This window comes from Pan paniscus, chromosome 3 (assembly GCF_029289425.2).
Source record: "Pan paniscus chromosome 3, NHGRI_mPanPan1-v2.0_pri, whole genome shotgun sequence".
NCBI classification, from domain to species: domain Eukaryota; kingdom Metazoa; phylum Chordata; class Mammalia; order Primates; family Hominidae; genus Pan; species Pan paniscus.
Genome location: NC_073252.2, coordinates 45,375,196 through 45,401,953, shown reverse-complemented (window position 1 = coordinate 45,401,953; position 26,758 = coordinate 45,375,196). Strand labels below are relative to the sequence as shown.

At 41.0% G+C, this 26,758-nt stretch overlaps 2 protein-coding genes across 10 annotated transcripts in view; one reads left to right on the top strand and one right to left on the bottom strand.

Annotated features, from left to right (window-relative positions):
* Positions 1–24,259, top strand: part of CDS1 (CDP-diacylglycerol synthase 1) — an 88,140-nt gene extending 63,881 nt beyond the window's left edge. For both annotated transcript variants that reach the window (XM_003832240.5, XM_008957627.4), the window contains one exon: positions 1,900–24,259. In XM_003832240.5, coding sequence (XP_003832288.1) covers positions 1,900–2,029 — 130 coding nt within the window. In that variant the 3' untranslated portion in view covers positions 2,030–24,259. The remainder of the gene's footprint in view (positions 1–1,899) is intronic.
* The window catches only part of WDFY3 (WD repeat and FYVE domain containing 3), a 296,015-nt gene continuing 292,384 nt past the window's right edge, over positions 23,128–26,758 (bottom strand). For all 8 annotated transcript variants that reach the window (XM_055111312.2, XM_034958524.3, XM_034958529.3 and 5 more), the window contains one exon: positions 23,128–26,327. In XM_055111312.2, the coding sequence (XP_054967287.2) occupies positions 26,204–26,327 (124 nt within the window). In that variant the 3' untranslated portion in view covers positions 23,128–26,203. The remainder of the gene's footprint in view (positions 26,328–26,758) is intronic.

Here is a 26,758-nt window from a genome sequence, read left to right as displayed (position 1 = left end):
TTTATAATTTTTGAGATCTATTCTGTGGTGCAGCATGTTATCTATTCTAGTACATGCTCCATGGGCAAAGGTGTATTCTGTAGTTTTGGGTTGTAGTTTTGTCTGTGTCAGTTAGGTGAGGTTTAATTAAATCTTCTGTACTGATTTTTGTTTATTTGTTTTTGTGTTTGTTTGGTCCGCTTGTTCTATCAGTTACTAAGAGAGCTTTGTTAAAGTCTCTCATTGTGATTGTAAATGTATTTTTTTATTTGTAGTTCTACCAATTTTTGGTTTATATATTTTGAGGTTGTATTAGGTATATACAAATTTAGGATTGTCATATCTCTCCATTGAATTGATCCTTTTGTCATTATATAATGTCTGTCTTTACTGCTTGCCTTAAAGCTTACTGTGTTGAATATTAGAATAGCAATATCAGCTTTCTTTTGGTCAGTGTTTGCATGTTATTTCTTTGTCTCTCCTTTTATTTTTAACATTCCCTTTTCCTTATATTTAATGTGTTTCTTTTTTCTAGTAAGCATATAGCTGATTTTTTTCCCTGTTTTATTTATAAGACAGTTGATAATCTTTATCCTTTTAATGGGACTATTTAACTTATTTGCATATTATTTATTGATCTATTTGGGTATTAGTAATTAGTGGTTAAATCCTTAGAACTTTGTTTTCAGAATATGGCAGCTTTTTAGGGCATTAACTCATATGCTTTCTTTAAAAAAAAAAAATGCTGTCCTCTCAGTAGGGAGATGTCATGCTGAGCCATGTTGTCCACCGTTTGAAAGCAGCTATTTAGACTGTTAGAAGACACTGAGAGTGCCAGGATGCAACTAGCTGGGAGCACCTGCTGACACAATTTTGCATTTAGCTGAACTTGCTAAAGCAGCCTTCCTTTTCTCTGTTGGTCTCTACTTGGGGTTTATGCTGTGAAGTTGCTGACTCTTTTAAAGAAATGAAATAAGACGAACAGTGTCCTGACCTGAGTGTGAAAGTTTTTTGGCAGATGAGTTGAGCCACGTGCATGAAGATGACCCTTGGTGGGATGGCTCATCTGGGCCCTTGTGCAATTTGTTAAGTCAAAGATTTTCAGAGTAAATAGTTCCTCTGCTCATCCTCATTGTGGTAACACTAAATAGCAAACATTTCTTTGTTGCTGGGATTTCTACTTCCTATAATTCAATGTGAACAATCTTTATTGTAAGTCATACATTATTTACCCACATAAATGTCTTTCTTAGAATTCTATGCCATCCCTATACATGACTTGTATGTTGCTTTTTCCCATTGGATTTTAAAGCAGATCTGCTTTTGTTTTGTTTTTTATATTGGAGTTTACCTAGGACTGTCTTTGAACAAAGTCCACGGCACCTGTATCACTGGTAAGGGGCTTCAGTGCTAGGCTCAGGACTTTTGTGTTCTGACTCTGAATATTCATAACTCCCTGGAGATATTTTTCAACAAAATACCTTTCATCATCTCAAGTTTCTTGGAAGTTAAAAATTTCAATTATACTTTCATGCCCTCTTTTTGGTTTGTCCTATGTTCACCAGGCTCCTTTCCTTACAGAATAGTTTTTGTGTCTCATTCAATCTCAAGATTTGCCATTTATCCCCACCTTTAACTTTGGTTGCCCTTTCAAGAACTTTTGTAGAACTTAGATCTGCACCCCTTCAATTGACTTATATTGCTCTTGTGTTTTGTGTTTGTGCATTCTTTCTCCCTCTCTGCTGTAACCCTTGACACTAACATTGCACATTAAAGTGAGCTATTATCAAGAGCTATTTTAATTCTGTAAAGATTCCTACTCTACACTTAAAGGAATGGTTTGTTTTAAATTGGAGGTATGTGCTTCACTTATCCCTATTAAAATAACACGAACTTGTCTTCTTTGCCTTTTATCATTAGGGGCCCAAATCCCAGCAAAGTGCTACAGCAGTTGTTGGTGCTTCAACCTGAACAGCAGTTAAATATATATAAAACCCTGAAGACTCATCTCATTGAGAAAGGAATCCTACAACCCGCCTTGAAGGTATAACTGGATCCAGAGAGGGAAGGACTGACAAGAAGGAATTATTCAGAAAAACACTGACAGATGTTTTATAAATTGTACAGAAAAATAGTTAAAAATGCAATAGGTTGAAGTTTTGGAGATATGTTTCTCTCTGAAATTACTGTGAATATTTAACAAACACTTACTTGATCTATGTTATGAAATAAGTAGCAAATTGCCAGCAAAATGTCTTGTACCTTTTCTAAAGTGTATTTTCTGATGTGAACTTCCTTCCCCTTACTTGCTAGGTTTCATAATTTAAAAGACTGGTATTTAAAAGAGTCAAACACTATAAAATGAGTAAGTTGAGGATGTTTTAAGATTGCACCTGGCAGTGTGCCTTTTTGCACAAATATTTACTTTTGCACTTGGAGCTGCTTTTAATTTTAGCAAAATGTTTTATGCAAGGCACAATAGGAAGTCAGTTCTCCTGCACTTCCTCCTCATGTAGTCTGGAGTACTTTCTAAAGGGCTTAGTTGGATTTAAAAAAAAAAAAAAAAAAGATTGTCTACTTTTCAAAGAAGTAACCATTTGCCAGGGGAAAACATTCTGCTTTTAGGTAGTTTCAAAATTCAGGGGAGGGAGCCTGAAATTTTTGCCATGATTGGTTTGTTAGGAAGAGCAGGCATCAGACTACTTCTGATAAAATTGTTTGGAAGGTCACGACCTCACAAAAACTTTTCAAGAGCAACAAGGAAGAATTCTGCTGTGAAGAACACAGTGTACGGATCCTCCGCATATTATCTCAACAGAGGACAGTAGCTCAGGAGGCAGCTTCAAACGGTGACCTGTGGCCTGGGCCATCTCTTCGTCATGTGCTTCACTTTTACCTGTTTCCCTGTGAACTGGCTTCCATGGTTCTGTAGGGTAGTGAGTCGGGGTTGTGGCTGCAGCAGAGCAGGAGATGCTTGCCCGAGTGGGAGCAACCCACCCCCGTGTCCCTGATGCCTCACTCCTGGCTTCTAGTGCAGCCCTTTGTAGACTCATCTCGCAAGAAGGAAGATCTGCCTGGAGACCTGATCCCAGTCCAGCTTTTTGACCATAGGTCATCTTTGTCCCCTTGCTCTTTTGCATCATGTCATAAAATTTGAGGATATCAGCCGATTATTTTTTCTTCCAAGAATGAAAATCAAGCAGAATTGATTCCTACACGAACAAAAAGCACACGAATGCCAAACCTTTCCTTTGGTGGACTGGACACTAACCAGATGAGAGTAAATTTCTTATCCGTGGACGTATGTAAGCTACTGCTGCTGTGTGCTCTCCACAGCCATATTTATTGTATTAAACAATCAGCACTAAACCTTCAAAAATTGCCCAGTGCTCCTAGTTAAATGTTCAGAGGGGAGAAATAGATATATTTTAAATAATGTTTTGCTAATGAAAAGAGTAAATATTTTTGTTTAAATCAGCAAAAACTTTCCATTATTTTATATTTCCGTCTACTATACCTAAAACAAAAGATTGCCGTTATACCTGGGTTCCGCTGATGCAGTCAGCCAGCACCTCCTCACATGCACACATGATTAGACATAGGTGCACTCGGTACCAAGAGTCCATTTTATGGTCCAGCATATACTCCATTGATTCATCATCACTGCATGTGTTCAGCCAGTGTATCTCACACTATCCATACAAATCTAAAATTGATACTGGAAATGTTATTATAGGAGGCAGTGATCGCATTTAAAATCAGGCCACCTACAAGTTTAATTTTCAACATCTCATGTTTTTATTTGTCCCATTACAGCTTCAAATGTTGGTCATAAAAAAAATTTAGGCTACCAAAGTTTAAAGAATAAAATGAAAATTTTATAAGAACTTACATTAAAAACTCAGTAGTTTGCATGAGTAAGAACTCCTTGAGATACACAGATCCCCCCACATTTGTATTTAAAATAATTGGTGAGGCATTGAAATCCAGAATTATAAGAAAGCATTACTGAATATGTGTGTTATAAAATCAATATTATTATAAACAAAATAGGAAGCTAGAAATATTTGGGATCACAGTAATAGCTTTTCTCAAATATACTTTTAGAATTGAATGTACATTATCCTATATGTAAAAAAGCAAATTATTAATTTTAATGGAGCTCTCGATTGACCTTTTTAGCATACTTTTATAGCATGTATATTAAAATAGAATATATTTTAGCAAAAGATTGCCATAAAACCCTGACTTGGCTCATTTTGATATTTGCACTGTGAAGAGGGCTTAAATTCCAATGTAGCAATGTGGTGGCAGACAAATGAAAAACTAGGGAGTTCTTTCACAGTAATGCCTAATTGTTCCAAATTTGCTATATTTGGAGGTGCTCTACTGGTACTTCCTGCTTGACTCTCTGACCTGTGGGATGCACATTCTTCCTCAGCGCTTTTTCCTTGTTGTGGTGACGTACATTCACTATCTGAGAGTGAAAGACCACACACACCCCTCTTTTTAAAATTATTGTATCTCTTCCTTTTCACTTTGGTTTGAACAAAGATAGTGTCACCTTGTTCCGTGAAAAAGAAAAAGCATAAACAGTGTATATTTAGGGTATATGGGTGATAGCTTATGATGTGTGTCAATCAGTTCTCTGAATCTTTTACTGAAACTGAGACAGGAAAATAAAACTGAAACAAATCATATTTTGACTTTGTTGTGCCATTTTCTCATTGGAGAAGAAATATTCAACCAGTGTTTACAAAATAATGATGGGTATATGTAAGTATTATATCGTGTCTATTCCATCACCAGCACCTACAGTGAAATCTTCAGGGCTGGGGATAAAATAAGTTCTGGTGATTACCAAACATCTGTATTTGTTGAGAGGCAATGTCCTCTTAATACAAAGAGTACTGAACTTTTATGGTATTAGCACAGTTTGTAATTACCTGTGTATTTTTGTGAATCTCCGAATGATGTGTGCCCCTTACTAGAGCTTTAAGCTATGCAGAGGCCAGATGAAGTCTGTTTGGGTTGGCCGCTGCATACCCAGTGTCTGGCATGATGCCTGCTCTCTGTAGGCCCTCCAGCTTCTGAAATGCACAAGCTTGGAGCTTGGTCTAAAGACCCAGCTGTACACATTGCCTCTTGTCTCTAGGGCATCTCCTATCCCCTTCCCCAGACCTTTTATTTTGCAGAGTTCTAAGGTGGGCCTCATTATTCCTAGCCAATAGGGTTGTTTTAAGGATTCAGTGAAAACTCATATTGTCCAGCATTGAGTAGCTGATTAGTAATTCTTAAGTTTCCTTCCCTCCTTCCTGTCTGCTCCTCTTCCATTGCCTGTCTGCAGTGGGAAACAACAGGTTATAGGACTGAGCAGAAAACTAACCACCGCTTTGGCCATGTCTGCTTTAGGTGGTGGGTAACGGAAGTGTTCCATGAATGATAGACAAACCGTTGATCCGCTTCAGCAAACCCGAAATGTCTACCTGACCCAGCACTGTGCTTTGTTCTCGCATGAAGAAAAACCTTAGAACTAGTAGTTTTCTGCCTAGTCTTCAGGTCAGACAGGTACAGAAGTAATGTCATTTGAAGTGGATATTGATCAGAGTGATGACAGATACATAAACCAGGTGTGTGGGAACACAGGTGACCACCGTCTGACCTCCATAAGACCTGTCTTTCCTGACCATAGTCCATAGCCAGATCTTTCTGCCCCCCTCTTGAAACTTACAAAGTTTAAAATTCATTCCTTCAAGAGGGGCTGTAAAGATCTGGGAATCTTTAGTAGCTGCAAAGAAAAATCAGGTCTAGATAATTTAACCAAAATCAGAAGCCATTCCTACCTTAATCTCATCGTTTTCCTGTACAGAAACGGAGAACCTTCTTAAATCATGAGATAGGCATCAATAATGATTTAGTAAAAGTTGATGAATGGAACATTTCCTGATGATGGGCAAAGTGAGTTTCCAGAAGGAATGGAGAGAATCCAGCCTGTTCTCTACTGTGTACAAAAGATAGGGCTGGTGAAGCAAGAGCCTTGTCACTCACGAGAGCGAAAGAATTATTGAGGGAGAGTGCACCCTAAGGATCGCATTGTCCTCTAGTGGAAGTGAAATTTCAAACTGCTGTCTCTCAACTTGTAACATGAACAGGGTATAGGACTTGGAGTTTAACTCTCAGACTTTCTGCTATGCATCTGACTTGAGTTTAATGTGTCCAGATAATTTTCTTTTTTCTTTTCTTTTTCTTTCTTGAGACAGGGTCTCGCTCTGTTGCCCCAGGCTGGCGTGCAGTGGCATGATCACGGCTCATTGCAGTCTCAACCTCCCAGGCTCAAGCGATCATCCCACCTTTTAGCCTCCTGAGTAGCTGGGATTACAGGCACATGCCACCATGCTTGGCTAATTTTGTTTTCTTTTTTTTTTTTTTTTTGGTAGAGATGGGGTTTCACCACATTGCCCAGGCTGGTCTCCAATTTTTGACCGCAAATGAGCTGCCTGCCTCTGCCTCCCAAAGTGCTGAGATTACAAGCATGACCTGGCCTGGATGATTTTCTGTTCGACAATTCAAGCTTCAGATGAGGCCTAGGCAAGTGATGAGTTTGGGGAACATTCTTGAGTAATCTATTAAATATATTTTTCATTGGTTTTAGTAAATCTCAAGAAGTTGTGAAGAAAAGGAAACAGAGGCTTCAGCTAGTCCAGGTAAGACAGATACATATGAATTGTCAGAAATTCCATTTGTTTTTTCCCCCAACAGCTTTACTGAGATATAATTTACATACCATAACATTGTGCCACCACCACCAAATCCAGTTTGAGAGCACTTCCATGATCTTCCAAAAAGTTTCCTGGTGCCCATTTGCAGTTAATCCCCACTCCAAGCCTCAGCCTTTGGCAACCACTGATCTGCTTCCTGTCTGTGTGATATTTCACATAAATTGAATTATACAGTATGGTTTGCACCTGGCATGTTTTTGCATGTATTAGCACTTCTCTCCTGTTTAATATATTTTGCTAACTCATCAGTTGATGAACATTTGGGTTATTTCCAGTTTGAGGCCCTTATGAAGAATGTTACTATGAATGTGTGTAGACATACATGTCTTTGTGCAGAAATTTCTTCATTTCTCTCAGGTAGATGGCTAGGGGAGGAATTGCTAGATTGTATGGTAAGTTTCTTTTAAAGAGATAACTTGCTGGGCACAGTGGCTCAGGCCTGTAATCCCAGCACTTCGGGAGGCCGAGGCAGGTGAATCACCTGGGGTCAGGAGTTCAAGACCAGCCTGGCAAACATGGCGAGACCCCGTCTCTACTAAACATACAAAAATTATCTGGGCATGGTGGCACACTCCTGTAATCCCAGCTACTTGGGAGGCTGAGGCAGGAGAATCGCTAGAACCTGGGAGACAGAAGTTGCAGTGAGCCGAGATTGCGCCATTGCACCCCAGCCTGGGTGACAGAGCAAGACTCTGGCTCAAAAAAAAGAAAGAAAAACAAACTGTTTTCTAAAGTAGCTATACAATCTTACATTCTTGCTTGTGATATGCAATGGTTGTAGTTTATCTGCATCTTTACCCAAACCTGCCATCATCTGTCTTTTAAATTATAGACATTCTAGGTGATGCATAGAGGTATTTCATTGTGATTTTCATTTGCATTTCTCTAATGGCTAGTGGTGGTGTGTCTTTTCATGTGCTTTATTTCTCTTCTGTATATCTTCTTTGATAAAAATATTCATATCTTTTTGCCCATTTTTAATTAATTTGAGACAGGGTCTTGCTCTGTCACCAAAGCTGGAGTGCAGTGGCGTGTTCTGGGCTCACTGCAACTTCTGCCTCCCAGGCTCAAGAGATCCTCTTACTTCAGCCTCCTGAGTAGCTAGGATTACAGGTGCCCGCCACCATGCCCAGCTAATTTTTGTATTTTTTTGTAGAGATGCGGTTTTGCCATGTTGGCCAGGGTGGTCTCAAACTCCTGGGCTCAAGTGATCCACCTGCTTTGACCTCCCAAAGTGCTGGGATTACAGGCATGAGCCACTGCATTCAGCCTCTTTTGCCCATTTTTAAATGGCATTATTTTCCTTCTTATTGAGTTGTAAGAAACCTTATCAGATATATAACTTGCAAATATTTTCTCTCAGGCTTTGGCTTGTCTTTTCTTAATGGTGTCTTTTGAAGTTTAACATCTTTTAAATTTGATGATGTCCAATTAATCAACTTTGTCTCTTGAGGCTCCTATGTCCAGCCTCAGAGGCAACCAGTAATGGAAGTGTTGCCCAGGTCTCCTCTGCACCCACGTGTGGCCTCATCTAGGAAAGCGCCTGGCCCAACCACACAGTTCCCAGCTTGTGGTACCATTAGCCCTCCCCTCTCATCCTCTGAGATTGTCACTTCCACTGACTTCTCTGGGTATGGGTATTGTCCACTGTTGCAAATTGAGCAAGTCCCATTGGACCATCGGAGTCCTCAGAGTCTGTCCTGCCCTGGCTAAAGCTCTAACCCAGCTGAGCTGGTGGGGGCACATGTGCAGCCCTAGGAAAGGATCCCACAAACACCCACTGTGCTCCAGTTTTTCAAGCATAAACCTTTTTCATAGTGTATACCTTTGTTCAATTTCTACAGTGCAGAAACATACATTTTGTCCAGGTTTTAATAGATGCTTTTTGGGGAGAGGATTTGCCACCCCCTACTCAGACATAGCTGGAAGTCCCACCTTGACAATTCTTCTTGATAGCAGGAAGAGAAGGAACAGATCTTAATCCAAATCCAAATATGATGACATCACTGCTCCTCAGCTGAGGAGTAGTGACCAAGTGTATACACTAATATTAAAACATAAAAGCGAGGCCAAAATAACTTATGGAAGTTCTAAGTGAGAGCCCTCACTGAAGGAAGGGGCAGCTTGCTCCCTTGCCCCATTGAGCTCTGGCCCCCAGGAAAGCAAAGGCAGGAAGAGGGCTTCCTACTGATCGTGGCCCCCTCCGTCTTTTTCACAATACATAGCACTTGTCGGCACCCTGAAAAGGTGACTCAGTTCTAAGATCCAGCTTTCAGGAATTTCAAGAGGGTACGTTTTCTTTGAATGTAATATATACTGCTAAAAGTATTAATTACCACCACCCCCAGAACCTCAATCATTCACTAAATAATGGATATCATATGCCCACTAAACATGGATATAGAACCATATTTGAATGAGACATCATTTTAGTATTTGAAATAACTAAATATATCCTGTTCCCTCAAAAGAATGTGCAGATTAGCTGGAGAGATTGTAGAAGGTGCTGTGATTGTGGTCACCTCAGGAAGGGTTGGAGCTCTAACCTGGGCTGGAGCTAGCAGGGAGTGAGGCAAGGTGGTAGGAAAAGTCCAGGTGGGATCAGAGACCCCGGTGCATTCTGAGGCTGCTAGAAGAGGCTGTCACTGTCACTACTTTCTCACCAGATACCTTCTTGAAAGTATTGGAAAGTGACCTGTCCCCAAATAAGAGTGACTTACATTTTAATGAGCGCTTGAAGGGGGCACAGAGGGCATACAGTTTGGTTGGTGCTGTTCCCTGAGAATAAAAACTGATTGGATACATTGCTGGTTTGAATGTAAAATGATGCAATGGCTTTGGAAAACAGTCTGAGAGCTGCTCAAAATGTAAAACGGAGTTACCATATGATCCAGCAAGCCCATTTCTTGGTATATACCTAAGAGAAATGTAAACATTCATCCGTACGAAAACCTGTACATGAATGTTTACAGCATCATGATTCACAATAGTAAAAAAGTGGAAACAACCTAAACACCATGTGCTGAATGGATGAATAAGATGTAGTCTATCCATGCAATGGGCTACTACTTGGAAATCAAGAGGCATGAAACACTGATAATGTTGTGATACAGATGAAGCTCAAAAAGGTTAAGTGAAATAAACCATTCACAAAAGACCACATATTGCATGATTCCATTAGATAAAATGTTCAGATTGGGCAACTCTGTAGACAAAGTGGGTCAGTTGTTGGTAGAGGCTGGGGGCAGGAGGAGACTAGGGAGTAACTGCTAATGGTAAGGGGTTTCTTTTTGGGTGATGAAAATGTTCTGAAATTAGATTGTGACAATGGTGATGTATTAGTCTGTTTTCATGCTGCTGATAAAGACATACCCGAGACTGTGAAGAAAAAGAGGTTTAATTGGACTTACAGTTCCACCTGGCTGGGGAGGCCTCAGAATCATGGCGGGAGGTGAAAGGCACTTCTTACATGGTGGTGGCAAGAGAAAATGAGAGAGAAGCAAAAGTGGAAACCCCAGATAAACCCATCAGATTTCGTGAGAATTACTATCAATCACGAGAATAGCATGGGAAAGAGCAGCCCCCGTGATTCAGTTACCTCCCCTGGGTCCCTCCCACAACACACGGGAATTCTGGGAGATACAATTCAAGTTGAGATTTGGGTGAGGGCATAGCCAAACCATATCATTCCACCACTGGCCCCTCCAAATCTCATGTCCTCATGTTACAAAACCAATCATGCCTTCCCAACAGTCCCCAAAGTCTTAACTCATTTCACCATTAACCTAAAAGTCAACAGTCCAAAGTTTCATTTGAGACAAGGCAAGTTCCTTCTGCCTATGAGCTTGTAAAATCAATAGCAAGTTAGTTACTTCCTAGATACAGTGGGGGTACAGGTATTGGGTAAATACAGCCATTCCAAATGGAAGAAATTGGCCAAAACAAAGGGGTTACAGGGCCCATGCAAGTCTGAAATCCAGCAGGGCAGTCAAGTTTGTTTTTGTTTTTGTTTTTGTTTTTGAGACAGAGTTTCGCTCTTGTTGCCTAGGCTGGAATGCAATGGCGCAATCTTGGCTCACTGCAACCTCTGCCTCCCGGGCTCAAGCAGTTCTCCTGCCTCAGCCTCCCAAGTAGCTGGGATTACAGCTGCCTGCCACCACATCCAGCTAATTTTTTGTATTTTTAGTAGAGACGAGGTTTCACCATGTTGACCAGGCTGGTCTCAAACACCTGACCTCAGGTGATCCATCTGCCTCAGCCTCCCAAAGTGCTGGGATTGCAGGCATGAGCCACCACACCTGGCTGGCAGTCAAGTTTTAAAGCTCCAAAATGATCTCCTTTGACTCCATGTCTCACATCCAGGTCATGCTGATTCAAGAGGTGGGTTCCCATGGTCTTGGGCAGCCCTGCCCCTGTGGCTTTGCAGGGTACAGCCTCCCACCTGGCTGCTTTCACAGGCTAGTGTTGAGTGTCTGTGGCTTTTCCAGGTGCATGGTGCAAACTGTTGGTTAGTGGATCTACCATTCTGGGGTCTGGAGGACAGTGGCCCTCTTCTCACAGCTCCACTGGGCAGTGCCCCAGTAGGGACTCTGTGTGGGGGCTCTGATCCCACATTTTCCTTCTGCACTGCCCTAGCAGAGGTTCTCCATGAGGACCCCGCCCCTGCAGCAAACTTTTGCTGGCACATCCAGGTGTTTCCATACATCTTCTGAAATCTGGGCAGAGGTTCCCAAACTCAATTCTTGACTTCTGCGCACCCACAGGCTCAACACCATATGGAAGCTGCCAAGGCTTGGAGCTTCCACCCTCTGAAGCCACAGCCCGAGGTATACGTTGGCCCTTTCAGCCACAGCTGGAGCAGCTTGGACAGAGGGCACCAAGTCCCTGGGCTGCATACAGCATGGGGACCCTGGGTCTGGCCCATGGAACCACTTTTTCCTCCTAGGCCTCCAGGCCTATGATGGGAGGGGTTGCTGTGAAGGTCTCTGACATGGCCTGTGGCCATTTTCCCCATTGTCTTGGGGATTAACATTAGGCTCCTGCTACTTATGCAAATTTCTGTAGCCGGCTTGAATTTCTCCCCAGAAAATGGGTTTTTCTTTTCTATTCCATAGTCTGGCTGCAATTTTTCCAAACTTTTATGCTCTGCTTCCCTTATAAAGCTGAATGCCTTTAACAGTACCCAAGTCATGTTTTGAATGCTTTGCTGCCTAGAAATTTCTGCCAGATACCCTAAATCATCTTTCTCAAGTTCAAAGTTTCACAGATCTCTAGGGCAGGGGCAGAATGCTGCCAGTCTCTTTGCTAAAACTTAACAAGAGTCACCTTTACTCCACTTCCCAACACGTTCCTCATCTCTGTCTGAGAACACCTCAGCCTGGACTTTATTGTCCATATCACTGTCAGCATTTTGGGCTAAGCCACTGAACAAGTCTCCAGGAAGTTCCAAACTTTCCCACATTCTCCTGCTTCTTCTGAGCCCTCCAAATTGTTCCAACCTCTGTCTCTTACCTAGTTCCAAAATAGTTTCCACATTTTGGGTATCTTTTCAGCAACGCCCCACTCTACTGGTACCAATTTACTGTATTAGTCTGTTTTCTGCTGCTGATAAAGGCATACTGGAGACTGAAAAGAAAAAGAGGTTTAATTGGACCTACAGTTCCACATGGCTGGGGAGGCCTCAGAATCATGGCAGGAGGTGAAAGGCACTTCTTACATGGTGGCTGCATGAGAAAATGTGAGAGAAGCAAAAGCAGAAACCCCTGATAAACCCATCAGATCTTGTGGGACTTAATCACTCATGAGAAGAGCATGGGAAAGACCAGCCCCCATGATTCAATTACTCCCCGCTGGGTCCCTCCCACAATATGTGGGAATTTTGGGAGATACAATTCAAGTTGAGATTTGGGTGGGAACACAGCCAAACCATATCAGGTGGCAAAACTCTGAATATACCAAAACATACTGAATTGTAGACTTGATGATTTTTACAGTAAGTTAATTATGTATCAAAGTTGTTAAAATATCTGGAGAATCTGTAATGATGGGGCAGGGATGGGATGGGGGAGTATTCTAGGACTGGGTATGGGACAGGGAAGGGCTGCCAGCTGACCCCAAATGGGAACCCCACAATAGGTCCAGTAGCCCCTCCTGGATCTGTCTGCTAGGCAGGGTTGAGGGGTGGGGGCTGCCCTGGAATATTTCATCCTCCCCAGTTAGGCTGGACTAGGAAAAGGAGGGGAAGAGGCTTTCTTCTCTGGCATTGCTACGAAGACCCTGTGGCTTCCATCCTGGGGTGCTGGGTGGGTGATTCCATAGGCAGAGGGTGCCTTGCTCAAGGTAACTTCAAGGAATGAGGAACTTTCAATGTTTAAGACCAAACCCTAGCTGGGTGTGGTGGCTCACACCAGTAATTCCAGCACTTTGGGAGGCCAAGGTGGGAGGATCGCTTGAGTCCAGGAGTTTGAGACCAGCTTGGGCAATATAATGAGACCTCATCTATTTAAAAAAAAAAAATTAACTGGGCATGGTGAATGTGGTTCCAGCGACTCAGGAGGATGAGGCAGGAGGATGGCTTAAGCCTGAGAGGTCAAGGCTGCAGTGAGCTGTGGATAGCGCCACTGCACTCCAGCCTGGGTGAGAGAGACCCTGTCTCAAAAAATAAAGAATAATAAAAACCAAACCCCAGTGAGCATTTCAAGCACATGTGTTCAGGCATGTGGTATATGAAAGCTCAAATTCAACACAAGAAAGATGATGTAAGATGTTTACAAAAACAGATTGCATTACAGTTGAGGGCAAGCCAAGGGCTGCCTCTAATTCATTCAACACATTTATTGAGCAGCCACTCTGTCAGATACAGTTTTAGAACCCCATGCAGCAGTGAGTGAAACAGACAAAAGTATCCGTGGTCATGTAGCTTACACTTTGCTAGGGAGACACAAATAAATAGTAGCATAGCACATTGTGGAGGGTTTCAGAGAAGGGTGATTATGAGGAAGTCAGAGGGAGGAAAATTGCAATTGTAAATACTGTAGGTTGGTCAGGGGAGGCCTCACTTACAAGGTGACATTTGAGGAAAGACTTGGAGAAGGTGAGGGAGGAAGAGGAGCACACCTGGAGTAGGATCCTTGCAGGTAGAGGGCAGAGCCAGGGAATGGCCCTGCAGCAGAGGAGGCCCTAGCCCAGGATGGAGCAGAAGGTGTGAGGGGTAAGAAGGTGAGGAGCCCTGCAGGGCTTGACACAGAATGGGCAATTGCAGCACACGCACAGTGACTGCTGTGTCACAAAACCCAATCACAACACCCAGTCCTCAAACTAAGGGGGGAACGATGTTAAAAGAATTCACTCACAGTATATCACAGCAAACATAAAGGCTGGACAGGAGTCCACATTTAAAAGAGGAAGAAGAAAATCAATGGCATGACACCTATGCAAAAGGCAGGCAGGCAAGAAGGCAGGACAAAAGTTTGCAAAAGACCAGGAATGCAGTGGCGGGTCAGGGGGTGGGGGCAGTGGAGTGAACAAGGGGGAATAGGGGAGAACCTTTAGAAAGGCCTGGTATCATACAACAGTAATTCAAAAAAGGACAAAGATGAGATAACAATGATATGAAAATCTGGAGCGCAGAGCAAAGAAAACATATTGTGGAAGAAAGTATTACTGAATTAGAAACGGGAAGGAATGGAATACACTTGCTGAAAATCTAATTACAGATACCTGTGTGAAGGCAAGCCTCTCATTTATAGGCCGGAAAGTTCTTGGAGAGGGTACTTACATCATTTTAAAAAATCATCTTCAAGGCCCAGCTAAGTATGTATTAGCACAAACACAGATTGCTACCTTAGAAGGAAAAAGACATCCACATTTGCAGATTTGAACTTGAACCATAGCACACTTGATAACATTGCTTTAGGAGAACTTTGTTTCTTTTTTCCTCTTGGCAGAATCGGCCAGCAGCAGACTCAAAGGATCCTCAAGTTTATAACCAAAGACTGCTTAGTTGACCTTTGCTCCATGGTGGATTTCTTGAGAATCAGTTTGCAAAGGAGCAGCTTCCTTTTATGAAGGGAAACTTTATGCAGGGAAATCACATTTTTAGGATATAGCTTTTGTTTGAAGTTTGTAGTAGGGCCTGAGGGCAAGACCCTAAACAAGTTGTTTTTCTTTAACTCTGTCCTCTGCACTGGAATGCAGCTTGCAACTCTTCTTTGCCTTTGTTGAGCAGGAAGCATGATAGCTGAAGGCCAAGGTTGAAGTTCGGATGCTTTATCATCTTCTTGATAAAGAAGGGCATAATTATGCACGGATAATATTGAAATAACATCCAAAGTACACTTGCACTGTAGTCACCTAAAAGAAAATTGGGAAATACTAACTGGGAGTTGTTTGTAAAGAGCCTTGGCCTGGGTGTCAGAGGCTTAGGAGCAGAGCTGGGAATTCTACTTAAAAAGTCTACTTTGGACTTGATGACTTTGAATAGCCCTTCCCACTGTAGCATTCTGCCTCCTGTATATCTGACTGAAGGTGAACTCCCTGCCATTGGCGTTCATTTGGCATTCAGATGTTTCAGTGCATCATCCCTTTTATGTTCGTATTTCCAAGTTAACACTGGAATGTACTGACAACACATTTGTCAGGCACTACCCTTCCTATATATATTACCACATCGAATCCTTATAACAATTCTCTGGGGGCAGGTATCCTAATACAAATTTTCCATATAAGGAAACTCAGACCTAGAGTGGCTAAGTCACTCACCTGAGAGCACACAGTAAGTGGTAGAATGGGAGCTTAGCCCCTAGACTGACTCTCCTGATAGTTTATTATACTAGTTAGAACTGTATCTAATATTAAAAGATTCGTATTAGCAGTTTTTTACATTATCAAAATTTTAGAGTCTTGAATAGAATAATAATGTGATTTTAAAAGTCCTTATTTGAAACCCCAACATGCTTTTGAGCTGTAGAGGTGGTATCCCAGTAGCTGGGGGTAGCCGCCAAAACACTTCAGTGTGATAGGGCCTGGTCTTGCTCTCGGGAGGTTTCAATGGGAGCCCAGTTGAAAGCACTGGATTAGTGATTAGGAATATCATTACTGAATGAGATTGCATGCATGCTACCTTACAATTTAGGTAGCCTCATCTCATGTCTTCTTGGACCAGTGGTTCTCAAGGGGTTTCCAGGCCCCCAGGAGTCCTGAGACCCTTTTAGAGGGTCTGCAAGGTTTTCATAGTACTACTAAAACACTACCCTTTTTGCTGCATTGATATTTTTATTGAGGTACAAAAGCAGTGGTGGGTAGAACTGTTGGAACCTTAGTATGGTGGCATCAAACTACTAGTAGTAGTGATCATATTCTTCATAACCAAACACTTGCAGTAAAAACACAAGTGCCTCTTTGACTTAAGAATGACCTTGGAGAAGCAATAAAAATTATTACTTTTATTAAATCTTGGTCCTTAAGTAGAGTGACACAAGATGAGAAGTACCCATAAAGCACCTGCATACTGAAGTACAACATTTGTCTCAAAGAGAAGCACTTGTGTGACTGAATTGTGAGCTGAACTCTCTGCCTTTCTCATGGAATACTATTTTTATTGAAAGAACAACTGACAAGCTACGGTTCTATGGATGGTATGTTCTCAAATATTAACAAAGTGAGCCTATCCCTTCAAAGAAAACAGTAGACAGAATTTATTGCCAATGATAAAATTTTAGGTTTTAAGCAAAAATAAGAATTTTTTGTAGAATTTGTGTCTGTCACTATGACTTAAAATTTTCTGATACTGCTGGTGGTATTTTAATGTATATGATAATGTGATTTTTTTGATATTATATAATGAAATATGTCAACATTTAGAAGTTCTACATATACTGTTTCTGTCTCTGGTGCTTGAATCAGGATTTAAAAATAATTTTCTAAATGATCAATGCAAGATGCTGTAAAATTATGGATGTGTAAAAAAATAAATTCAAAGTGCAAGATAGACCCATGGATTTTAGTGTCATAATATTAAAAGTTCATTGGCATCATTTCAGAGTCCACATAGTAATTAATCTTTAAGAAACTTAAACTATTAAAAAACTGAAAACTATTATCTTAAGAAGCAATGATCTGAAAAAGCAATTATAATATTCCAGCTCGAAAAACTGAAAGCCTTTCCTTTAAGATCTGGAACAAGACAAGGATGCCCACTTTCACTGTTACTCAACATAGTGTCCTAGCTGGAGCAATCAGAAAAGAGAAAGAAAAGGCATCTAAATTGGAACAGAAATAGTCAAATTATTCTTGTTTGCAGATGGTATGCTCTTATATTTGGGAAAACCTAAAGACTCCACTAAAAAAAATTAGAACTGATAAATTCAGTAAAATTGCAGGATACAAAATCAACATGCAAAAATCAGGAGCATTTCTATATGCCAACAGTGAACAATATGAAAAAGAAATCAAGAAAGTAATCCCATTTACAATAGCTACAAATAAAGTAATATACTTAGGAATAAACTTAACCAAAGAAATGAAAGATCTCTACAATGAAAACTGCAAAAGACTGATGAAAGAAACGAAAGAGGACACACAAAAAATGGAAATATATTCCATGTTCATGGAATGGAAGAATCAGTGTTGTTAAAATGTCCATACTACCCAAAGCAATCTACAGATTCAATGCAATTCCTATCAAAATATCAATGACATTCTTCACAGAAATAGAAAAAATAATCCTAAAATTTATGTGGAATCACCAAATACCCAGAATAGCCAAAGCCACTGTGAACAAAAGGAACAAAACTGGAGGAATCACATTACCTGACTTCAAATTGCAACTACAGAGCTATAGTAATCCAAACAGCCTCGGACTGGCATAAAAACAGACACATAGCTCAATGGAACAGAATAAAGAATCCAGAAATAAAACCATACCTCTACAGTGAACTCATTTTTGACAAAACTGCCAAGAACAGATATTGAGGAAAGGACAGTCCATTCAATAAATCCTGTTGTGGAAACTAGATATCCATATGTGGAAGAATGAAACTAGACTCCCTATCTGCCACTATATACAAACATCAAATCAAAATGGATTAAAGATTTAATTCTAAGACCTAAAACTATTGAGAGGTGACAGCGTGCTGGCAGTCCTCACAGCCCTCGCTCGCTCTCCGCGCCTCCTCTGCCTGGGCTCCCACTTTGGCGGCACTTGAGGAGCCCTTCAGCCCACCACTGCACTGTGGGAGCCCCTTTCTGGGCTGGCCACGGCCAGAGCTGGCTCCCTCAGCTTGCAGGGAGGTGTGGAGGGAGAGGCGCGAGAGGGAACCGGGGCTGCACGTGGCGCTTGCAGGCCAGCTGGAGTTCCAGGTGGGCGTGGGCTTGGCGGCCCTGCCGGCCTGGGCAATGAGGGGCTTAGCACCTGGGCCAGCGGCTGCGGAGGGTGTACTGGGTCCCCCAGCAGTGCCGGCCCACGGGCACTGCGCTCCATTTCTCACCCAGTCTTAGCTGCCTTACCACGGGGCAGGGCTCGGGACCTGTAGCCCACTATGCCTGAGCCTCCCACCCCCTCCGTGGGCTCCTGTGCAGCCCGAGCCTCCCCGATGAGCGCCACCCCCTGCTCCACAGCGCCCAGTCCCATCGACCATCCAAGGGCTGAGGAGTGCAGGAGTGCGGGTGCAAGGCTAGGGACTGGCAGGCAGCTCCACCTGCAGCCCCCGTGCAGGATCCACTGGGTGAAGCCAGCTGGGCTCCTGAGTCTGGTGGGGATGTGGAGAACCTTTACGTCTAGCTCAGGGATTGTCTTTACGTCTAGCTCACCAATCAGCACTCTGCATCTAGCTCAAGGTTTGTAAACACACCAATCAGCACCCTGTGTCTAGCTCAGGGTTTGTGAATGCACCAATCGACACTCTGTATCTAGCTACTCTGGTGGGGCCTTGGAGAACCTTTATGTCTAGCTCAGGGATTGTAAATACAACAATCGGCACTCTGTATCTAACTCAAGGTTTGCAAATACACCAATCAGCACCCTGTGTCTAGCTCAGGGTTTGTGAATGCACCAATTGACACTCTGTATCTAGCTACTCTGGTGGGGCCTTGGAGAACCTTTGTGTCCACACTCTGTATCTAGCTAATCTGGTGGGGACTGGAGAACCTTTGTGTCTAGCTCAGGGATTGTAAACGCACCAATCAGCGCCCTGTCAAAACAGACCACTCGGCTGTACCAATCAGCAGGATGTGGGTGGGGTCAGATAAGAAAATAAAAGAAGGCTGCCGGAGCCAACAGTGGCAACTCGCTCGGGTCCCTTTCCACACTGTGGAAGCTTTGTTCTTTTGCTCTTTGCAATAAATCTTGCTACTGCTCACTCTTTGGGTCCACACTGCCTTTATGAGCTGTAACACTCACCGCAAACGTCTGCAGCTTCACTCCTGAAGCCAGTGAGACCACGAGCCCACTGGGAGGAACAAACAACTCCAGACGCACCGCCTTAAGAGCTGTAACACTCACCGCGAAGGTCTGCAGCTTCACTCCTGAGCCAGCGAGACCACGAACCCACCAGAAGGAAGAAACTCCGAACACATCTGAACACCAGAAGAAACAAACTCCGGACACGCCGCCTTTAAGAACTGTAACACTCACTGCGAGGGTCCACGGCTTCATTCTTGAAGTCAGTGAGACCAAGAACCTACCAATTCCGGACACACCATGAAGCTGCTAGAAGAAACCATTGGGGAAACTCTCCAGGACTTTGGTCAGGGCAAGATTTTTTGGCTAAGACCTCAAAAGCACAGATAACCAAAGTAAAAATGGACAAATGGGATCACATCAAGTTAAAAAGCTTCTGTACAGCAAAGGAAATGATCAACAAGTGAAGAGGCGACCCACAGAATAGAAGAAAATATTTGCAAACCACTCATCTGACAAGGGTGGTTAATAATCAGAATATATAAGAAGCTCAAACAACTCAATAGGAAAAAAAATCTAATAATCCTATTAAAAAATGGGCAAATGATGTGAATAGGCATTTCTCAAAAGAAGACATACGAATATCAAACAGGTATATGAAAAAATGCTCAACATCATTTATCATCAGAGAAATGCAAACCAAAACCACAAGGAGATATCCTCTCACCCCAGTTAGAATGGCTGTTATCCAAGAGACAGGCAAGAACAAATGCTGGTGAGGACAGAGAAAGGGGAACCCTCCTACACTGTTGGTGGGAATGTAAATTAGTACAACCACTATGGAGAACAGTATGGAGGTTCCTAAAAAAACTAAAAATAGAACTGCCATATGACCCAGCAATCCCACTACTAGGAATATACACAAAAGAGAGGAAGTCAGTATATCAAAGAGATATCTGTCCTCCCATGTTTACTGCAGTACTATTTGCAATAGCCAAGATTTCAACTCAACCTGAGTCTATCAACAGATGAATGGATATAGAAAATGTGGCACTTATACACAATGGAATACTATTCAGCCATAAAAAATGAAATACTATCATTTGCAACAATATCAATGGAATTAGAGGACATTATGTTAAGTGAAATAAGCCAGGCAAATTAAAAAAAAAGACATTTTGCATGTGCTCACTCATTTGTGGGAGGTAAAGATTAAAACAAGTGAACTCATGGAGACAGAGTAGAATGATGGTTACGAGAGGCTACAAAGAGTAGCAGGGAGGAGGGTGGAGAGTGGAGATGTTTAGTGGGTATAAAAATATAGTCACATAGAATGAATAAGATCTAGTATTTGATAGCACAACAGGGTGACTCCAGTCAACAATTTACTGCATATTTAAAAATATCCAAAAGGGTGGAATTGGAGTGTTCCTAACACAAAGGGACAATAAATGCTTGAGGTGGTAAACACTCTATTTACTTTGATGTGACTATTATACATTGTATGCCTGTATTGAAATATAACATGTACCTCATAAATAGATACACTTATGAGCCCATAAAAATTAAAAATATTCACCCCCTTTTCAACCAATACATGTGTGAGGTTGGATTTTCTTCATGCTTCAACGAAAACAAAGTATATGCCTGATGTGACTATAGTAGGGGTGCAATAGACATACTTTTCACAAAATGATAGCTGGAGAACAAAGTTCAGGAAACGAGCCGAAACCATGCAGATTTGTCTTTTTCCATAAATCCAGTCAAAAGAAAGTATCACAACAGATGGAATGTAGAAGCAAACTTGAGAATCCACCTGTCTTCTATTGAGCCAGACATTACAGAGATTTGCAAAAAGTTGTAAATTTGCCAAAAAAACCTTTTTTTGTTGTTTGGAAAAGATTTTTTTTTTTTTTTGGAGACGGAGTCTCACTCTGTCGCCCGGGCTGGAGTGCAGCGGTGTAATCTCGGCTCACTGCAAGCTCCACCTCCCGGGTTCAAGTCATTCTCCTGCCTCGGCCTCCCAGGTAGCTGGGATTACAGGCGCGTGCCACCATGCCTGGCTAATTTTTTAGTAGAGACGGGGTTTCGCCACGTTGGCCAGACTCGTCTTGAACTCCTGACCTCAGGTGATTCACCCGCCTCTGCCTCCCAAAGTGCTGGGATTACAGGTGTGAGCCACTGCACTCGGCTGTAAAAGACTTTTTATAGAAATATGTAATTTATGTTAATACATCATGGTCTTATCATTGTTATTTTAAATGAGTTGACATATATATTTTAAATCTCAGTTTTAATTTCTAATACAATGACTACTGATAGATATAAACCAAATAAGCAAAAGCTGTTCGGTTCCTTGAAAATTTTTAAGGATCAAAGAGTTCTCAGACCAAAAAGTTTAAAGAAGCACTATCTTAGACCATTCCCATCCTCACAGGCAACTACTGATGTAGGAAAGCCCTATGGAGAGAGTGAGCGCTAAAACAAGAGGCTTCCTAAATTCCCAAGCTGGTTAGAACTGAAGCCTCAGTGGTAATTCCTAATCAGGGATCTCCAAAACACCATGCTATTGTGGTAGCTTGGCTTGGTGCTGTCTCTAGCAAAAGTAAAAGAAAAAAAAAGAGCTTTATAATAGGTGGGAGGAAATGAGAATATTCATAAAGCAAAGAGACTAACCAAGTGCTGGGCCAAGTCCATCAAATGGTCAAAAGTGAGGCGTGGACGGAAAATTCTGTTGAAAATGAGAAGCAAATGGCAGACAAGGGACTCACTGAAAATCATTTGCATGTTTGTTCTTTTAAACTCTGAATTTCTGCATCTGAGAATTCGGCAGTGTCCATCCTTGACTGCAACCCGTCACCAGAACTATAAGTAATAAAGCATTAATAACATGGGAGCTGCTCTAAGGTTTCTTTTACCATTTTTTTTTTTAATTTTTAAAGAAATTGCTGTTGTTTGAGTTCTTGGCATTCCTTCATCTTCTGCCACTCAAGTAGAGTTGCAGTAAGGTAAAATTTGTAATAAGCAAAACATACTCAAATTTGGGGCTCTGCTGTTCAAGCTTAAAATGAATTTAATATCTTTAGAAAGAGGAAAAGTGAAATCATCAAAACAGCCTAAATAAACTTAAAAACTCTTCTTTACAGAAAGGCTATTTTAAACCCAAACAAGCTCATAACAAGAACAATGGATTGTAAGTTCTAACACTCTCAGATTGAAGGCTGAACTGGAAAGACCAGCTGCTAACAGCGGCTGCTGTAGTTCCAGGTGAGGGGCAGGACACTGGAATATTCCTTATGTGACTATAGTATGGGTGCAAGAGACACACACATATATATATACACACACTGTTGCTTACTTTTTGGCTGGAGAATAAAGCTCAGGAAAAAAGAGCCAAAACCATGCAGACATGTCTTTTTCCACAGGTCCGGTCAAATTTGAGGGTCACGTCTCCCAGAAGGGGCTTGCTTCTCCTTACTGCCATCCACATACACTCATTAGCCCTGGGAATCCAGCACAATTGAGAAGCTCAGACTGCAGAAAGCCTGATTTTTAAGGATGAGTCAAACTAGAACTGGAACTGGAACCTTAACAGCCAATACTTCTGCAATCTTATGCAGGTGCTTCTGAAAGTATTTACAACTAGAAAAGAACTACATAAAGTTAGGGAGTTATTAGATCTCTGTTTTTCCTTCCCTGAATAACTGACTTAACAACTTTTCTTTTTCTTTCTTTTGGTGGTAAATAGGTATTTATTTGAAATGAAAAAAAAAATTACTTAAGTACCTGGACTATTGCATTTAATCATGTATTGTAATTGTGTTACTCTACCTTTTTGCATCAGAGACAAATATACAATGAACATTCAGATATCACAGATTGCACACTAGATAGTAATTCTTCAGGTCTTTTACATAACCACCAAGAAACAGATATTGGTTTCTGCAATATAGTATAAAAGTCCACAATCAATCCAGTCTTAGCCAGTATCTTCAATTTACTTCTGTTGCTGTACAAATAATTGGCCATTACTAGGGCTTACAAGTTAATAACAGGACAAAAAATATACATTGCACTGACACAAAAAGTCAGCTGTGTTAATAGTCATGCAACAAGTAACCAAACTTGCTGAAATTAAAAATACTTTCTAAAAACAGTTTTAACGGCATAAATATTTTATACACAGTTCATTTACCAAAACAAAATGTATTTAAATGATACAAAGCAAAAATAAGTTTCTACCAACTTTATACATAAGAAAGTGCAAAATAACTTATCTAGAGTGTTTTGCTATTATCCAGACGGATGGCTGCTATGGGCAGCTATTCTCTTCTTCAAAAGCATGACATTACAGTTGCACACTACATAGAAATGTTAGAATACATGGATGAACAAATGAACAGGTGGATGGATGAATGAACAAACTACAAAGATCAGGCAGGAGCCCTATGAGGTACTCTCAGAAAAAGAATGCAGACCACACTAAGGTAGATGTACATGTTGACAATAGATGTTGGTAAATAAATTTACATGGAACACAGAAAGATATCCAGAGAAATAATTAGTGTATGTATGTGAGTGTACTTGTATGTGTGAGTGATTCTGTTGATTTCTGCATTAGAGGCAAAAAGAAAAGAAACCCGATTGAACAAAACAGTTGCCCACAGCACCAGCTGCCAGAGGAAATACTACCATGAGGGTTTTGGTTTCCACCTTCTAGTTAAGGAAGTTCTGTTAGAAAGTTAGTAATGGAAGTTGTGTCGGAAAGTTTAAAAGTGTTCATCCCATATAGTTTCCTATTACAAAGAGGAATAACCTTTAAGTAACTACACACACACATTCATATATTCAAGTCTTTAAAGAACACCTCTGCCACTGGGTATGGGGTAAACATGATTCATGGACAAAAGGAGGACGCTTCTTTTAAAAAGTGTAGAATAACACTGCTACAACTCATCTAGAGGGCCAGACAGGGGCAAGGCCCACAGTTACGTAATAGCGCAATTTCTGCAACTGTTGAACATCAGCATTATTTATTAGAATTGAAGATGGTGATGGGGGAGGGAGAGTGTGGGGGGAGTAAGACACAGAAAGGAAAACAGAACACAACTTTTCTTTAAGTTAAAGTATTAATGCCGATAATCCTTTTATTAACAAGTATATTTGAACTTTTAGAAATGGAAGTGTTTTAATCAATTTTGATATGTAATCATAAATAGACTGTAGGCTCAAACCCAGGTAAATAAAGATTTAAATTTAGTAAGCGTAAGGCACTAAAACAGCCTTTCTATTTTCTCTTGGAGACCTAGTTATCATATCAGGAAGAACAAATTTGTTCTTAAGCTGGTTTCAGCCCATCAGGTACAAGATCACCATTGTACCAAATGCCTATTTTTGAATGCATGTGCATATATGTGCATTTTAGTGCATAAGTGTGCCGCTCACCAGGGCCTAAAGACGGAAAATTGGAAAAGCCAAAGCCGCTGTCCTTTGCATGATGCCTCTGTGAGGGTGTGAAGGCCTTTCCTTTCGCACCTGTGAAGGTGTGAAGGCCTATCTTGGGCCATTAATGATTCTACATTTTTCAAATCACAGGGCTTTTAGAATTGTTCATAATGTTATCACTTAAGTTTCTGAAAATGTTAAAATCTAGATTGTTTCATTTTTTAATATATATATTATATATATATGTACATAACACACATTTTAAAAAATCCCACCACCAAGCCTTTTCTCTGTAAACTAATCTCTTAGCCCCTTCCAGCTTTAATCCCCCTGGATTTGTGTGTTCTGTATCCAACTAGTAGAACAAATTAAATAACTAAATATTAAAATACTGTAATTATATTCATAGCAAAAACAAAAAAATAGACATTGATACAGTATAAATCTCACTGTTTTCAGGTAGATGACATTAAATGGTAAAGGTTAATTTTAAGCAGTTCTGACATGATTCAGTTTTACAACAAAGTTTATATGTTAATTCTGTACACTTCTTTCTTTCCTTTTTTTACCCCTTGTTTGAAAATAAGCTATAGTAGAACATCAGTGTCACCAAAGACACATACTTATTATGTTCTATGCAAGATAAGCTAATTTTGGGTTACATGCAAATATATTTCCATTAGTTGAGACAGGGCTGTTTCCTGCACTACACTGGTCATCTGACCACCTTTCTGCAATGCTAAGAAGGTATTCTTTGACCAAACAGCAGTCCACATACAAGTTTAAAAGGGGCCCTGTTTATGTAGGAACAACACTGAGGTGGTGCGTAGCCAGGTACAAGACGCCCAAATATTTCCAGTTTATCTTACGGCTGGACTCCTATTCTCCCACACTGTTTCCTAAAGAAGGTCCACATTATTTTGGTTACTAGCCTAGTTTAAGTGGAGATACTGTGGGCAACTTGAAAGAAATGACATCAGGCACACAGGCTGAGCTTGAAAGGAAAAAAAGACCACAGATAATGTCTTTGGGGATTTAAAAAAACATATTTATAATTAATTGGTAAGTGAGGGATGTCAGACAAACCATAAGTAGTTCATTGAGTTAGTGGTTTAGTTTGAAGTTTCATGTTACAGGCAGTTAAGTCCTTATTTAGAAAAAAGGCCTTTTATATCTATTTACAATATACATAGTTACTTGCAAAGAAGTCAGATTTACAACCATTTTCTAAAAGCCTTTTTTGTTGTTGGTTTTTCCAAATAAGGATGAGTAGCTCTATAAAAATGAGATGCAAGAAAAGAGAGTTAATAAGTGAGGATTTTTCTCTTGGAGACAGCTACTGTCATCAGGGAGAACTGGAGATCGAAAGTGTTGCTCCTAGGAACCACCTCATATTCTTCTTGTGCTGTTCACCTGAATCGCGTCTGCCCCATTCCTGTACTCTACACCCGTTTTATTCAATGATCCCTTTGAATTTTAACACTTCAAACACGCGGTATGAAGAGATGTGTAAACGGAGACTGTTTTCAATGCCTTCCAAGCTGGGACAGGAGAATCGGGAAGGGGTCTACAGACCATGGTCTCCACTCAGCTTGTTGAATCTTCAACAATTTCGAGGCCCATCTTCTGAACCTCTCTCATGCTGTAAGTTATAATAACAGTTCTGACAAACACGCACCGGGGATGAGATTTTCAAGCGTTTGATTTCAGATTGAAATCGACTGCACCTAAAGGAAAGGAAAAGTCAATTAATTATAGGTCTTCTCCATGCTTGATCATGGGCACCGGAAACATTAATAATCGAATGGAAAGCTTGCAGTAAAATGCCAAAGGCCATACTGGTTTGTGTTGTGTGGCTGAACAAGGACTAAAAGGAAAGCTGTATTATTTGTTTCAGTCTATGAAGAAAAGCAGTATTAAACCAGGGAAGCTATTTCTTTGACTGACGAGAATTAAAAAAACGAAAACAAAAAAACAGAGTTAAGATTTTCCTATACAATGAGGCCAAGGTGTCTGAACAGTGATGTAAGGCCATTCTACCTGTGTAGACTAATTCTCATGGCCTATAAGCTTGGGAGGTATGTCAATGTCTTTACCTGGAGCTTGACATATTTCTCTTGGAAATCAGAAAAACTCACTAGTGGAAATTAGAAGACTC